Source organism: Gobius niger (assembly GCF_951799975.1).
Source record: "Gobius niger genome assembly, chromosome: 14".
In the NCBI taxonomy this organism is placed as follows: domain Eukaryota; kingdom Metazoa; phylum Chordata; class Actinopteri; order Gobiiformes; family Gobiidae; genus Gobius; species Gobius niger.
In genome coordinates this window covers 17,927,344-17,943,681 of record NC_136865.1, presented here as the reverse complement: position 1 = coordinate 17,943,681, position 16,338 = coordinate 17,927,344, and the positions used below count along the sequence as shown (strand labels likewise).

General features: G+C 39.5%; 2 protein-coding genes across 2 annotated transcripts; both read left to right on the top strand.

The window, feature by feature from the left end:
- Window positions 1–4,259: 4,259 nt before the first annotated feature.
- LOC306974398 (cathepsin K-like) lies at window positions 4,260–11,652 on the top strand. The gene is made up of 8 exons (XM_079571630.1): window positions 4,260–4,306; window positions 4,382–4,502; window positions 4,575–4,697; window positions 7,697–7,852; window positions 9,014–9,238; window positions 9,898–10,063; window positions 11,320–11,425; window positions 11,509–11,652. The coding sequence occupies exons 2-8, from the start codon at window positions 4,383–4,385 to the stop codon at window positions 11,606–11,608; spliced, it is 996 nt and encodes a 331-aa protein (XP_079427756.1). The 5' UTR covers window positions 4,260–4,306; window position 4,382; the 3' UTR covers window positions 11,609–11,652.
- Window positions 11,653–12,256: 604 nt separating this feature from the next.
- On the top strand, window positions 12,257–16,320 carry LOC306974405 (cathepsin S-like). The gene is made up of 7 exons (XM_079571637.1): window positions 12,257–12,437; window positions 12,507–12,629; window positions 12,966–13,112; window positions 13,301–13,525; window positions 13,599–13,764; window positions 13,826–13,928; window positions 13,994–16,320. Exons 1-7 carry the CDS (start codon window positions 12,312–12,314, stop codon window positions 14,091–14,093), a joined length of 990 nt encoding a protein of 329 aa, XP_079427763.1. The 5' UTR covers window positions 12,257–12,311; the 3' UTR covers window positions 14,094–16,320.
- Window positions 16,321–16,338: the final 18 nt, after the last annotated feature.

Sequence of the window (16,338 nt, the reverse complement as noted above, 5' to 3'; positions counted from 1 at the left end):
GAATATATGTATATATATTTTTTTTCAAACTGCTTTAAAACTAGCCGAAAATAGTAAAGTAATAAGAAAGGAGTGGGTGAAATGGAGAATTACCTGTTTTTGTTATGGCCTGATGGAGTCATTTAGCCCACATTGCCTGTATGTCACAGTCAGTGTAGGTGGGACTGTAGAGACCTTGAGCAGCTCTCTGCTTTTATTTACCCACAAGAAGATATTTTGAGTTGTTGTATAGAGTCCAGATTTTGAGCAGTAGGACCTTGTACAACAGCATTACTGTGCTTGGTTTGGTTTGGTGGGGGAAACTCAGGAGACAGACCCAGACACACTGTACAGATTAATCGTTTTTTACAACATATATTATAGGGTCGAAAAAATATTCAAATTGTTCTGACTTGCCCAGTCCCAATCACATCATCACCATTGTGTTTACAGACCTGATAACACGTTGAAATGGGAGCTAGAGTAACGTGACGACAGTATGAAGTGCTCCCCACACGAGAGGCCGCTGCTGAGTCAGGAGCTCACCATCTGGTCCCCTTGAACCTGCTTCCATCAGCACATCTCAGGCCAAACCCGGAACAGAGAAAAGACCGACAGTGCCAAACCCGCCCTCTGCCAATGGGCTTGCATCATACGCGTGGTCTGGTCATTAAATCGGTGTCGTCAGAGGTACCTCCATTCAGGGACATCCTCTCTGCACCTAAAATATGCACTACACAACTCTACAATTTAGAGAGAGGGAGTTTGAATATGATAGAAACATTTGAGCAACAGCACAATCAGGAATCTCTCGTTACGTTGTTTTCCTAATTCCATCATATTATATATTAGCATTTTCTCTGTTCACATGGTTTACACCCAGTTGATTCAGTCTATTTTGGACTCTTTATAGACCCAGTTTAGTCCTAATGTGATCTTGATCTAAGCCTGGTGGTGTGAAAAGTTTGAGAACCACTGGTCTTTGAATCCTATTGTATTTAGAGTTATTAATCAAATGAAATATGAGCCAAACAGAGAATAATAATGAACTAAAATGTTATAGCGGCAGGTAGATACAGACCTCCATGGTCATATGGTCAAGCTTTACATTGAAATTATAAACAGTGTATTAATGTTACACCCATTTAGGTAGCACTTTATTTTACACTACGTTGATACATTGTACCGAACTGACTCGAGTCAGACTCGAGTCGCAATTTTCGGGACTTGAGACTTACTTGACCAAAGCTCCAAAAAGACTTGACTTGGGACTTGCTGTTTGTGACTTGAGACTTAACTTGGACTTGAGGCCAATGACTCTCAATGACTTGCTGTGACTTTATATTTATTATATATTTTAATTCCCGTTTAACCCCTTAACCCCCGGTCGAATCGATTCCCGTTTAACCCCTTAACCCGGTCAGACTGCAAGGAAAAACAGCTCATGTTTTTTTTTTAAGTCGGCCCCCTTCCTTAAAATGCTGTCCCGGTAATTTTGTACATAGACTGGAGCATTTAAAATATATGTATTTGAATTTTGTGGCGATTAAATATTAATTAGACTTTAAATCCAAGTCCATGAGATTTTAAAAAGTTTGATTTTAGCCTAAATTCCAAATTGCTATATCTTGAGAAAGCACTTGTTATTTTCAAGATTAAACACATTTTGAAAAGTAGACACGCTGGCGTTTGTGACTTGAGGTGACTTGCCGGCTAAAGCAAGACTTGACTTGACTTGACTTAACAAAAGCTATGACTTGACTTGACTTGACTTGACCCCATGACCGATTGACTTGGACTTACTTGGGACTTGGACCTTCACGACTTGGACTTGACCTGAGACTTGCATTTAGTGACTTACTCTCACCTCTGGTAATAGCTAGTACATATGTAATACAATGGAATAAAATGTATTAGAAGATTGAAGGTACATAATGTAATAAGACATAAGACCCTTAGGATTAGGTCTTAAAGAGACTAGATGCAAGTTGGTCATTTTATGCTCACTACTGCCACCTCTGGCCATACCCGTGTCTGCAGTATTAAGCTCGTGCATGACGGCACTTCTGACCCGAATTAAAGGAATAGTTCACCGTTTTTCCATGCTGAGATATGTTCTTACCTGAGCTTAGACGAGTTGATACGTACCTGTCTGGTCTTTGCGCATGCCCGTGGAAGAGCGTGGTTGCCTCTAACTGGGAGAGGCCGATGCTAAAAACATCTTTGGTCTTTTTGCATGACTGACGGCACACAGTTCTTCCATACCGAGATATGTTCTTACCTAAGGTGAGACGAGTTGATACGTACCTGTCTGGTCTTTGTCTGTGCCCGTGGAAGAGCGTGGTAGCTTCCAACTTCACCCCGTTTGGAGCTATAGGAATACATTGGGAGAGGCCAAATGTTAACAACATCTTGCGTCGTTTTGCGCGACTGAGGGCACGCACAAAGACCAGACAGGTACGCATCAACTCGTCTAAGCTCAGGTAAGAACATATCTCAGTATGGAAAACTGGTGAACTATTCCTTTAACACTTTTTTGAGCTACAGTGCACGATTATAAAAGCAGTTGTAGTGAATAGGTCTCTGGGCTCATTCTACATATTAGGACATGGCTGGAACATGTAGGGGGAGGAAAATACTTTGTTTTAACATTTTTAAACTCCGTATAGTCCCTTTAAAGCCACACCGCGTAAAATTTTACCCAATGAACAATAATGAAATACAAGCATTTATTTTATGACAGATATTTTCATCATTGATGTACAAACAAACATTCATAAGAATCACCTCTCCAAAGATATGACTTTAAAGTTTACTGGAAGTGGGTACGTCTCCAGCTCGTCTCCATGGAGATGTGACTATAGGCAGTAGAATTTGAGATTTAAACAGGCTAGATCCTCATCCAAATCCATTCTTTTATTACCCGCTGCAGTAATGGCATTTTTTCTGTTGAGCTGGTCATTAGGAGCATGTTTTGTTTTGCCCGCAACAGTATACTCCAAAATGTTACGCAGTGTACCTTTAAGGTTAGGTTTAGAGTGAAGGCCTTATGTCTTATTACATTATGTTCTTCCAAACTACGGATACATATTTTTCCATCATGTATGTGACACATAGGTACAAGTTATTACACATTGTTACAAAGCAAAGCTAAATTTGGCAGGTACAATATTTCAAGGGTAAAATAAAGTGTTATCCTAATTTTACACTTCTAAGAACTCAAGGATGCTTCACTTTTGGTTCAAAAAGGAACTGGTCTGTCGATATTTCATAAAACAGTTTTATTTTATTTTTTAAAGAATATATTTATTTTCATGTATATGTATATACTGCCTGACAAAACAAACAAAAAGTCACCACCTGGATTTACCCAACTGTTCTTATCTAGGGCTGCTGCTGTTGGTCAAGTCTAGGTTCAGCATCTCTATGTGCCAAAAGAGTGAGATCAGCTGACAACCTGAACTCCCTGAATGACCAGGTTATTCCATTAATAGATTTCTTCTTCCCTGATGGCATGGGCATATTTCAAGATGACAATTCCAGGATTCATTAGGTTCAGATTGTGAAAAAGCGGTTCAGGGAGCATAAAGCATTATTTTCACACATGGATTGGTCACCACAGAGTCCAGATCTGAACCCCATTGAGAATCCCTGTGATGTGCTGGAGAAGGCTTTGCACATTGGTCACACTCTCCCATCACCAATACAAAATCATATTTTTAATTTTAATGCAACACTATCCTTTGACATTGCAGAAGCTTATAGAAACAGTGAATGTGAACTGTAGTCAAACTAAACCAAATTGTTGCCACTATTTTTTTTATTGCTATTTTTATATTACATATAACAGTCAGCATTAACAAAAAGATATAAAAGGGGAAGAAAAGAGAACTTCACAAGTACATTTCTTTTTTTTCAGTGGGTCGATTGCACTGTTGACAAATCATTTTTCGACACAAACACCTTTACAGCTCTTTTGAAACTTTGGTGAAGAAACAGCATTGCAGCCTCACAGTTACCAAAGACACCCACACACACGGCAACTGACCGATTACGCAGTTACATACACAGTGGTTCCCGATAGATAATGTATTTGTAACGTTATTAGAAGTTTGTTATGCTATCTGCCCCACAGCACTCATGTCACTTCCGCCCGTGTGAGGCTTGAGTATTTTGGACCACAAGGCAGCAGCTCGTTGTAAATTAGTTTCTTGTGACAAACCAGAGAGGAGCGTCTCAAAACAGTGAAAACGTTACTTCCTCTTTCTGTAGTGAAGGAGCTCCGCAGCGTCGGACGGGGTGCACTCTGCTGCGGGATACGAGCCAGGTAAAACAGTCTGAGAACTTGCACCGAGCCCGGAAGACAGATTTACTTGACGCTGTTATATTTGTGTCCACACAGGATGCATGTTTTCTACCTAGTTTTGTTGGTGGCCTTTCCTGCCTGCTGCCTTTCTTCATTCACCTTAAACCAAGCATGGAAAGAGTGGAGGGTCAAACATGAGAAATACTATGAAGACAAGGTAAGAAGTCAAACATATACACTCGTGTAAACAAAATGGCACAATTTAATCTGATATGCCTTTGTGTTTTAGGCTGAGGTGAGCTTCAGGAGGGCATTGTGGGAGAAAAACCTGATGAAAATTTGGAGTCACAACAAGGAGAGCGCAGCCGGAGAACACAGCTTCACTCTGGGCCTTAACCACCTGGCTGATATGGTATGACCTGTGCTTTACATTAGACTTCAAGAAACTTTGCTCATCTACAAGGGGAATTGCGTTTTCACTGTCGGTCAATAATGTAACTGAAACAATCTAACAATCAGGTTTACTGCAAATGAGTAGTAAGTGGAACATAAATAAAAAGAAACAGGAAATAAGATGAATAGAGTTCGGGAATGTGATGTTATATCGCTATGGGATTAGCAGCAATTGTAAACTAATGGAGATTTTAAAAGTTAGAATACTGGAGTTATTGGTCACATTAAAACACTCACTACAGTGAGTTAGGTGTATTTACCAGCAGTGACTCAGTAGTTAATGTTGTTCCATGGCTTTTTTTTCTCCACTTTTTAAACTGTGGAAATGTATGCCAACAGCTGCAAAGATGGCGGATCTCCATGGCAACTGTGGAATTTCCCAAACTCTATTGGTACCATGAATACAACACCATTAAAAAAATATATATTTAAACACCTAAGAACAATCATTTCTTACGTTTATCTATTTAAGCAATGCACTCATTCATTTACACAGGCTTGCTTTGAATGGTTGTCTATAATAAAATACACTTGAGAAATGCATATTATTCAAAATACTATCATAGCAAAAGTAAGTCAGCACTTTCAGTCTTTTCACTGAGAAATATCACATGAGGTGCTTCACAGAAAAATATACAGTATAGCAACATCAATGTTTATAACGCACAGAATACACATAGTAGAATAGACCCTTTCGCTGCTTACTTCATCAGTGACATCAGCTGGAGGCAGGAAGTGGTCAAGAGAAATAAGATTAAACTAAATATAGCGATTATAAGTTTAAAACTACAACTAAAAATGTGGTCCTGTTGTGCAAGTGCAAGAACAAGAGGAATGACATTTGACACGATAAAATAAGGTTTATCTGATATTTCCAGTAACAGTTAGACATTTCTTTATCGTTACTATGACAACAGCCACAATGGAAATAGATAGGAATCTAGCTTCCTGCCTCCAGCTAAGCCCAAAATGTTTACAAACAATTCTAGTCTAGTGTATATTTATCATACTGATACATACTGACTGATTTAAAGAAGAAAAAAAATAGAATAAAACAACTGAAATGATGCAGCTTCTTAAAAACGACCCTATTCTTGCTGTATCTAATGTAAAAAGGGCAAATTTGCATAAAGAGTCTGTTTTTTTGCCAAAAGCACAAACAGCCTCAGTTGATTTACCATGATCCATAATTTATCATGGCTGGATGGATGTCCTGTTGCAGTGAGACCCCTGCTGGACACTACCTGCGTAACATCATTATTCTCCGTCTGTGATACTTGGCTCTGAGGCCCCGCAGCGTCTGATGTGTCTTGTCAATAATCAGCTCTTTTAATCAGCAGACAGTGTTAATCTGGGGCTGCACGGCTGCCAAATCCTTAATCTAAAACCAACATATAGGAGCAGCTCTAATCCCACTCTGTCAATCTGATTAACTACGCAAGTGTACAGAGGGTTAGGCACTGGTCATTTACTGCATATGTGTATACAGTGAACAACACCTGTTTTATGTGTAAGGAACAGGCCGTTCTGCGTGACGTCTTTCTTTCTTTCTTTCTTTCTTTCTTTCTTTCTTTCTTTCTTTCTTTCTTTCTTTCTTTCTTTCTTTCTTTCTTTCTTTCTTTCTTTCTTTCTTTCTTTCTTTCTTTCTTTCTTTCTTTCTTTCTTTCTTTCTTTCTTTCTTTCTTTCTTTCTTTCTTTCTTTCTTCTTCAAAGAGTTTGACAAAGGCATTCTGTGATTTATTTCTTGACTAAATGTCTACATAAACAGTACAACGTGGGTGTGGAAAGCGGACAAGAAACTTTTGAAAATGAACCTTACTTTAGTACAGACACAAACACATATTAGGCTCTAAAGTAAACAGTCAAAATATTTACTCAAATAAGAGTAACAGAGTACTTTTTTTTTTTTTATATATATACCAAACAGAACTCAGAATCTGTTGAGCATCTGTTTGAGTGTGTCTAATGCCTAACAATATACATGTACTCATCATATAATTACAATATCATAAAAAAGTGCATATATTTCTGTTATTCAATTTAAACTGTAAAACTAATCTATGATATAGACTCATTACAGGCAAAGTGACATATGTAGCCTTTTTTGTGATCATTTTGATTTTGGCTCAGCTTGTAAAAACCCCAAATTAAAAATCTCAGAAAATTAGAATATTTTAAAAAGTTTATATATTAGTTTCACATTTAAGTTGAATAGGCAAGGCAAGGTTGTTTGTAGAGCACAATTCATACACAAGAAAACAGATGAAAATCAATAAAAACATCAACATAAAATAAATCAATTACAGTAAAAGGCAAGAGTGCAGATAAAATACTTGCTGTCATATGCATGGGCCTGTAAGAAAGAAAGAATTTCCTTTGATAAAGTACTATAAACACAAAATTACATGTGTTTTTTTATAAGTCAACATGAAGTCTCACAGTGGGAAGAGTAACCAAATATTTAACTCAAGTATGAACATGAATCCTAAAAATATTATAATCCAAGCACAAGTAAAAAGTTAATCTGATAAAAGTCGAAGTCTCCATTTTGATCATTTATCTTGATAAACGTTTTGGATTTTTGTCACTGTGCACTTCAGGTGACACTTGTGAAACTAAAACAGTGTGGAACGAGTGACTTCATATTTCTGTGGCACTAAAAAAGCTGTTAAATGACAACACACAAGAGACAATTGCAAGCCTTTCCTCAAAATGTTACTCCACTACATGTACTTGATGAGTTTTGCTGTTAGTTTGTGGTTTTTGGACGCTTGCTTCCTGTTGACTTACCCGAACAGAGCATCAAACGGCCGATAAGAAGCAGGAAGTGGTGGCTGTTTCATGAAGCTGACTGGTGTGTGTCAAACAGCTGAAGCGAGGCGTGTGGGCAGGGGATGCTCATTATTTCTGTGCTCACTGTACCACACACTGACATTATCTTTCCCCCCCTCTCATTAGACTGCTGACGAAGTTAACGAGAAGTTGAATGGTCTGAAGCCGGAGGAGCTCAGCACAGTCAGAAATGTCACTTTAAAGAAACTGTCAAACATGAACAACATCCCCCAGACTGTGGACTGGAGGCAGCACGGCCTCGTCAGCTCTGTGCAAAACCAAGTAAGACAAACACACACACACGCCTGAGAATGATAGCGCTGAGCTCAATAACAGTGTAACTCATGGAAATCACAAAACAAGCTCCAATGTTGCCCTGGCAAGTGTGAGGGTTTGAACAGTAGAAATATACAGCTCCCCCAGCTTGTGAGCTCAAAAAATTGGTTATGTGAAGCGCCACAACCAATTAAAAAACGTCTTGGCAGCTCACAAGCTGTGTGGATCCTTTTATATCTTTCTGCACTGAATTTGTCGTATGTCCCTGAACTTTGTGGCTTCAAAGTTTGATCATTTCTAATTGTAATGGCTGCATGACTCTGTGTCCCCAAAACTGCAGCTTTTACACAATGTTGATCGTTACATTTGTGCTATAATGATTCAGTTGAAAGTGTGAAGTTTGGTGCAGATATTCTCTGCATGTTGCTGGCTTGGCTTTTACATGAAAGTACCAGCATTGTAAACAGCTCAATATATTGGTCTGTTGATGATGATTGAACCTTAATGACATCACTGAATACTGAATAATATTACTAACCGTAACTTTATTTCAACAGTCCTGCCCACCTGCATTTACAGAAGTAAAATTCCTTTTAATTTCTTCCATAGATTATTAAAACCTCTTAACCGATTGCATTTTTTCTTTCTTTACCCAAATCTGAAAGCTTACAGCCAATTTTTCCTTGCATTGCCATCCCTTTTCTGTCTTTTGTTTTTGTTGCTTTGTGTGGCCTGTTTTGTTGCTTTTCCATCACATTTTTGTAGATTTTTTTGTTACTTTTAAATCACATTTTTGTTGATTTTTCATCAAATTATTTTTCAGTTTTTTGCTGCATTTCCATCACTTTCTTGTTGAGTTTTCGTGACTTTTTTGCCGCCTGTTTTGCTGTGTTCTCATCCTAATTTACGTCCAATTTTTGTAGCTATTTCAATGCTTTTTTTCAATAAACTTTTAGATTTGGGTCAAGTCACACTGGAGAAACTGTGCTTGGCAAAGGCGGTGGTAAAGAGATTAAAGGCATAATGGATAATTTTCCTTCATTTGTGCAGAGGGCAGTAGCTTCCACATAGGTGATTTAAATGTTCACATTTTATGGATAGTCTATTAGCCAAATAAATGAGACTGTTGAACAACCACAGTCATTAAACGCTGTCACTTGTTTCCAGGGCATGTGCGGGTCGTGCTGGGCCTTCAGTTCCGTGGGGGCTCTGGAGGGACAGATGAGTAAACACACGGGGGTCCTGGTGCAGCTCAGTCCCCAGAACCTGGTCGACTGCAGCGTGACGGACGGGAACCACGGCTGTAGAGGAGGCTACATCTCCAAATCCTACAGCTACATCATCCGCAACAAGGGCATCGACTCGGAGCAGTTCTACCCCTACGAGCACCAGGTTAGACACGGCTAGAGACAGGCTTTCTATAAATATTTTATAAAGCCATTAAGTATTGACCATTACCTGCCCAGTCTCATCGTTCTGCATTCTCCTATACGAGCATCAGGTTACACCAGGGTTTTATTTCCCATCCATGAGCCGCTCGATGCGAATAAAGATGGCAGAGTGCTATTCATGCTTTGAGGATGCTTGACAGGATAACTATGGCGGAGGCGGAGGAGTACATCCTAGACAGATAATAGCCAAGACCATTTTTATATAGTTTATATACCTTACTATATTTAGCTCAGTGTTTGCACAGTGTGTTCAGTGTGATCATAACTTGTTCTGTTGGTGCACTTTGACCCATCGACGGCTGCATAAAGGAAAGAACGTAACAGTGAGATTAAAGTTAGGATGAAGAAACTAGTATGGGACTTAGAATGAGGTGTTTAAAATGTAAAGAGGAATAGAATGGCCTTATTTGCATTTCAGACAAGGAAGTACCAGCTTTCTGTCAAATGTGTTGTTATTGTCTTTTTCCCGAAAATGATTTGTGCCGAGAGCAGCACGCCTCAGCAGTGAATATGTGAATAATGTATGGAGTGCTGCTCATTTCAGCGCTATATGAATTCACAACACGTAGCGTATACCTCACCTCAGTCTGTGCTTCTCAGAATGGGATTTGCCGCTACTCTGAGAAAGGCAAAGCTGGATACTGCTCAAACTTCCACATTCTTCCCCGGGGAGACGAGAAGATGCTGGAGTCTGTTGTGGCTAATGTGGGGCCGGTGGCTGTGGCCGTGAACGCGATCTTGCCTTCGTTCCACCTGTACAAAGGAGGTAGGTCTATTGGGAATAACATTATGACCACCTGGCCACCTAACAAGCCCCGCACTGTCAATCAGACCCAAGTAGGGCAACTTTAACCATTTTGATGACATTTACTCCTGGCTTGACCACTGCAGAATGAACAGACCACAAGGGCTGCAGCTTTAGAGATGCTTTTAACCAGTTTTCTATACATCAAAATACCCTTTGTTGGAGAAATTACTGCTCTCCTGACAAGTTCTACTGCACAGGTGCAAAGGGCGGCATTAGATATTGGATGTGCAGGTTCATTTAGCATCGTCACTGTGGGTCATTCAGGTAACTACAGTAACTATTGATTGATTGATTGACTGATTGTTCTGAGTTCATAACATAAACATGCATTCCTGACATTTTAACTTTGCTTTCATATGTACATAATACAGTGCATATACTCGAAAAGTAGTGGGAGGAAGTAAACCTATAAGTTCCCACCCCTGTAAGTATTATTTCATTAATGTGGTTGGAGCCAGTAGCAGGGAAATGTACCTGATGGCAACAATTCTATGCTTCCACATGAGGAGGTTTAGTCCTCTTAGGGTTAAAACATTGGAAGTCGAGAATGCTCAAAAGACAACAAAACAGCATATTTCATTTTCCAGTCTTGAAAAATGGCAACTTGGCCAAGAGGCCTCACAGCTAAAAGGTCCCGGGTTCGATTCCTATCTCAACGGGGCCTTTGCGTGTTGTCCCCGAGTCTGCATAGGTTTCCTCCAGGTACTCCGGTTTCCCCCTACCACTAAAAACATTTTCAATGGGTGAATCCTCCAGCCAGGGGATGTCCTCGCAGCATCAAAGAAAGGGTGAAATGCAGAGGACAAATTTCCTTACAAGGACAATAAAGTATACCTTAATATTATGCCATTAAAGATGATGCCACAAGGAATGTCAACAATGGGGAGAGGATGGTGTGTGTATATAGTAGACCACAAGTTTCCCAATATGGGGGTCGCCGACACTGAAGCTTGTGTGTTAACCAAATATCAAAATACAGAGTCCAAACAAACAAGACCTGAAATTATTTAAAATGCTAATTACATTTTACAGTGGGTTGTTGGTCTGTTGAATTTTGGTAGCCCTTGTAGGCTCTTACGCCCAGCTCTGCAAAGTCAATCAAACACTTCTGGCTGGTCGTCCTTTTCCCCCTTTGAGTATGAAGAGCATTATTCATGTATCCATTTTATGCAGGTGAACTGACATGGATGAACTGAATTGTATTCCTCTTGCAGGCATTTACTATGACCCTAAATGCAGCCCCAGTTCAATAAACCACGCTGTCCTAGTCGTTGGTTACGGCTCAGACAATGGTCAAGACTACTGGCTGGTAAAAAACAGGTGAGCATCAACTACTGTGTAAAACAACATATAGGAAATCAAGTGAAGGTGTTTGGTAAAAACAAATATGTCTGTAATTTCAGTTGGGGCGCATCATGGGGAGAAGGCGGCTACATTCGCATCGCCCGCAATAAGAACAACGCTTGTGGCATCGCAACCTTTGCCATTTATCCCACAATATAAGAAAAATATGAGAATATTAAAATCTTTTTGCAGTATTTTTGAACATACTGCATACTGTTAATTTTTTATGCTCTTGTGTTTTTAAGTGCTTTATCCTTGTTTTAACTATAAGTGTCTGTGCCCATAATCTCAGAACAATCTACTGTTTTATTATAGATTTAATTTCAAATAAATTTTCTGAACTGTGAATACCCTGTGTTCTGCATTGTCCTTTTTATTACGGATTTTGTTCTATTTCTCAGGAAATAAGGTGAAGGAATATATAAGAACTAAGAATGGCTCAATCTGAAGTGAAAATAGTATAAATTACAGGCATGAAATGTATTATGTTAAGATGATTTTACTGTGATTTTATAGAATAAAAAAGATAAACAAATGATAATGGAAGAGGTTAGTAGCCAAGATGATAAGTATAAATAAGGTTTATTCTAATACTTGCAATATTTACCTAAATATTTGCAGGTTATGTTCAGTATAGTCTAAAACGTGTCTAACATGCGGCTTAATTCATCAGGTCAGTTATAAAATCAGACTTGTCAAAAGTCTGAACAAATGTAGAAGCTTATTAACGTCATTGACCTCAGCTGCTGAAGTGGGCTCTAAATCAGCCAATCAGAGGCCACGCTGACACCTCAGCCTGCACCAGTTCACAGACATGATCAGCTTCTAAAAATTGTCCCAGATTTTCCCATTATTTTTCAAAATGCTCCAACACATCCTCTTACTTTTATTCTTGCGGCTTGGACTTGCATTGGCCGTTCTCGGCGTGAATCTGGATCACCATTGGGAGCTGTGGAAGAAGATGCACAGAAAGTCGTACTCTCACCAGGTAGACTTCTTTGTTTGTAGTTTTTTTTTGGTCAAGCTCTGTTGTCCATGAATGTGCTCTTCTTGCCAGATCGAGGAGCTCGGCCGCCGGAGAATATGGGAGAATAATTTGAACATAATAAATGTTCATAATCTGGAATCATCGCTGGGCTTGCACTCATTTGAGTTGGGCATTAATCACTATGGAGATCTGGTGAGTGGGAAACCTTTATGTAATATACATCTTGTCTACTGCAGTGGGTTCAGAAAGCTCTATTTTATCTAAAATCAAAATATCAATAATAAAAATGCAGCTTCCATATACAGTAAGCCCAAGTGCTTTTAGAATAATAAAGGAAGTAGTTTGCATATATTCTGCATCAGATCAGTTTTCACAAAATTATCCCCCAATTTTAGTGGAAATGCATCAGTCCTTTGCTGTTGCTCGTGTCCATGTGGTTTTAACATCATACATGGAGTTGCTCGGTTGCTTCCCGAACCTGCTGTGATTAAAGCCTGTGATATCTAAACCTTACGTTTGTTGCTGTAGACGATGGAGGAGATCAGAAAGAATCTGACTGGTCTCAAAGTGCCCTCAGATCTGGAGAGGGGTCCGATCAACCTCAGTGTGAATGTGTCTCTGCCGGTTTCTGTGGACTGGAGGAAGAAGGGCCTGGTCACTGAGGTCAAAGCTCAGGTCAGGAAATCTCTAAATGCGGTCTGATGTAACGGGTACTTTTAGACTTTCACTATGATTCCTGGAACTATCTATGGTACATGGGCTTTCTGTTTTTTAATAAATAAAATCTTGATAACAAACAGTAATGATCAACACATCGGATTTTTGACCAAGTTTGAACTCCCCGTGAATGTTCCCATTTGCAGGGCCATTGCGGTGCGTGTTGGGCCTTCAGTGCAGCCGGGGCTCTGGAGGGGCAGCTGAAGAAGTCCACTGGGGTCCTCACGTCTCTGAGTACCCAGAACCTGGTCGACTGCTCCAACAAATACGGCAACCACGGCTGTGACGGCGGCTTCATGAACCACGCATTCAAATATATCATGAAAAACCAGGGCATCGCTGCAGAGGCTTCCTACCCTTATCACGGGAAGGTCAGACCAAAGGGGCCAATAGGTTAAATTCCTTCACTTGATCAGGCACAGAAACCGTTTTTGTTTGTTTCAGCGTGGTCACTGCAAGTATCACCCAGACTTCAAAGCTGCAAACTGCACTGGGTACTCTTTTCTGCCGAAAGGGGATGAAAAAGCTTTGAAAGTCGCTGTAGCAACTGTTGGTCCCATTTCAGTGGCTGTAGATGCTTCAAGACAACCGTTTGTCTTCTACAAAAGTGGTAAGTGTCTGAAACATGTGTGCAGTGTTTCTGAACATTATTACATCATTGTGGTTTACAGGTGTATACAAGGACAAAACCTGTACCCATTCAGTGAACCATGGGGTGCTTGTGGTGGGCTACGGGACAGAGAACGGGCAGGACTATTGGCTAGTCAAGAATAGGTTTGTCTGAATATCTTCTGTACAACTGGACTGCATTGAAATTGAATGGGATTTTCTTTTATCAGCTGGGGCACAAAATATGGCGACGGCGGCTACATCAAGATGGCCAGAAACAGAAAGAACCAGTGCGGCATCAGCCTTTACGCTTGTTTCCCAATCATGTAAAGTTATTGTACTTTTAAATGAATGCCTAGGTCATGTTGCTGTGCTCGTCTAAAAATGAGAGTGCAAATTGGTTGCAGACGTAGTTTGAATTTTATTTCCATATGGTTTATAATCTTCTTCATAGAACTCGATAAATGGCACCATATGCAAACCCCAGCAGAATGAACAACTCACATAAAATAATACAGCACCTTTTCAGCATCACTAAAATAAAGTCAATATCCAAGTAATAAATACTGAAAGTACCAAGATGTTCAGTCTTCATTTACAAAACACAAGACGATACACAATAAATCTGTGCCATATTGAGCTTTTTTGGAAAGGTTTTCCTTGATCTTTTGTTCCACAAATGCCATATTTTACATACAAACATCTACATTTCTAACACGGTACACTGATTTCTGAAGTGAGCTCACAAAGAGTTTGAATAAACAGGTTTGAGTCAAACTAAAGGAAATGCAGTCGTAAACTTAGTCCAACGACAGTGAAGGATCCACACTTAAAGTTTTATTTTGAAGGATTTGTGTGGGACGGGGTGCCCCTACGGTCTCCTGTCCCACGATGCAACAGGACATCTTCTGCAAGCTGGTGTTTAATTATATCACTGTCATTGTTACAGAAATCAAAACCATTTACCATTTGATAGTCTATACATATATTTATATAGAGTGAAACTTTACAAGGTCACATTTAAGAGTAAACTTTTACATTTTGGACAAGAGCTTTAATTTGAAGGCGCTCTTTCGATGAGTTCAATCTGCCCCTTGACTTCCACTTGTACATTGAAAGGGAAAGATTTACTTTATTGCTGTAACTTCCCCTTTAAGACCGATGCACAATTACAATATTGTACTGTCTCCTTTACTATGAGACAAACTGCACATTTTAAATCCTCCTCATATATCTTCAAGCATATGTATTTATTTGTATATATATATTTATAGTATTTGGGTCCGGGGTTGACAAGGAGCACAGTCACCACTAACTTTCAGTACACATACTTTTTCACCAAATTGTAAAACCCACTTTTGATTAAGAACAATCACTGCAAGCAACATATCTATGTCGTCGTACAACAATGAAAAACACTAGTTCTTTGCTTTTTAGACAAAAACGGCTGGCATACGGGACGTCCAAGAAGAAGTCAGACAATACAATTACAAACATGCGTCACAATCAGAGTACAGAAGGTTCGAAAAGGGCTGAGTTTGAACTAGTTTTGTCCTGTTTTCTTTATACAACAGAGGATAAGCGTGTGTGTTCAAAACTATGACTAAGGTCCACTGTCTTTAAATGGGACAACAAAGATAATGTTATCAGTAAAAGAGCACCCAAGTCTACCATGACGGAAAAATAACATTTGACACTGCATATATTGCGTTTTCCCCTTGAAATCCTTGGTCCCAAAAACAAATCGAGCCGTGTTCGTCATCGCAAGGGATGGACATACGGCGACAGAGAGAGTACGGTACAAAAATATGCGACAGAGTACTTTGAGTTACAGACACACTGCTCAAGGCATTCAGACATCAAAGAGGAGGACAAAGTAATATGCTTGTTTGGTATTGGCACAAACAAGCAATTACTGAACAGATATGGGATCCTCATGCAGTCGATGTGTACGGAGAGTAAGTCACAAAGAAACTGAGGAAGAGGTCGGACAAACAGTAGCTGAGATTTTGTGGTTTTACAAAAGTATTGTAGACCAGTTATGGTAGTAATAGCAGTAGTGGGGGAGAGTCCTGAGCTAGTGTTGCAACGATAATGATATCGTCTTATCTTCTGACATAACTACTGAGCTATGTATACTTTGTAAACATACTCAACAACAGATTTGTATACATAGCACAGTGGGGGGGATCCCCACCCTCACTTAGTAGCTGAAAAAACGAACATATTATATAAAGGAAGATTTCTGATTTGAATAAATAATGAGCGTTTAGGATTCATTACTCTATTACTGGTCTAAACCCCTTTGTAAAATGGAGACAAAATCTCTTGCGAGTCTAAATATCCACACATGCAGAAGAACAGCTTCAGAGCACACGCGCGCTACATTCATCCAGCATCTGAACAACAGGTGGCGCTCACAAACACAAACATTGATTGTCAGCACACAAATTGATGTTCACCTTTGGAGAAATCATACCTAAGTCGTGATATGTATTTAAACAATGGCGCCGACAAAACTGTGGCCCAATTGAAACAAATTGTCGATTTCTCCTTTGAGTTTCCTGGAGGCCTG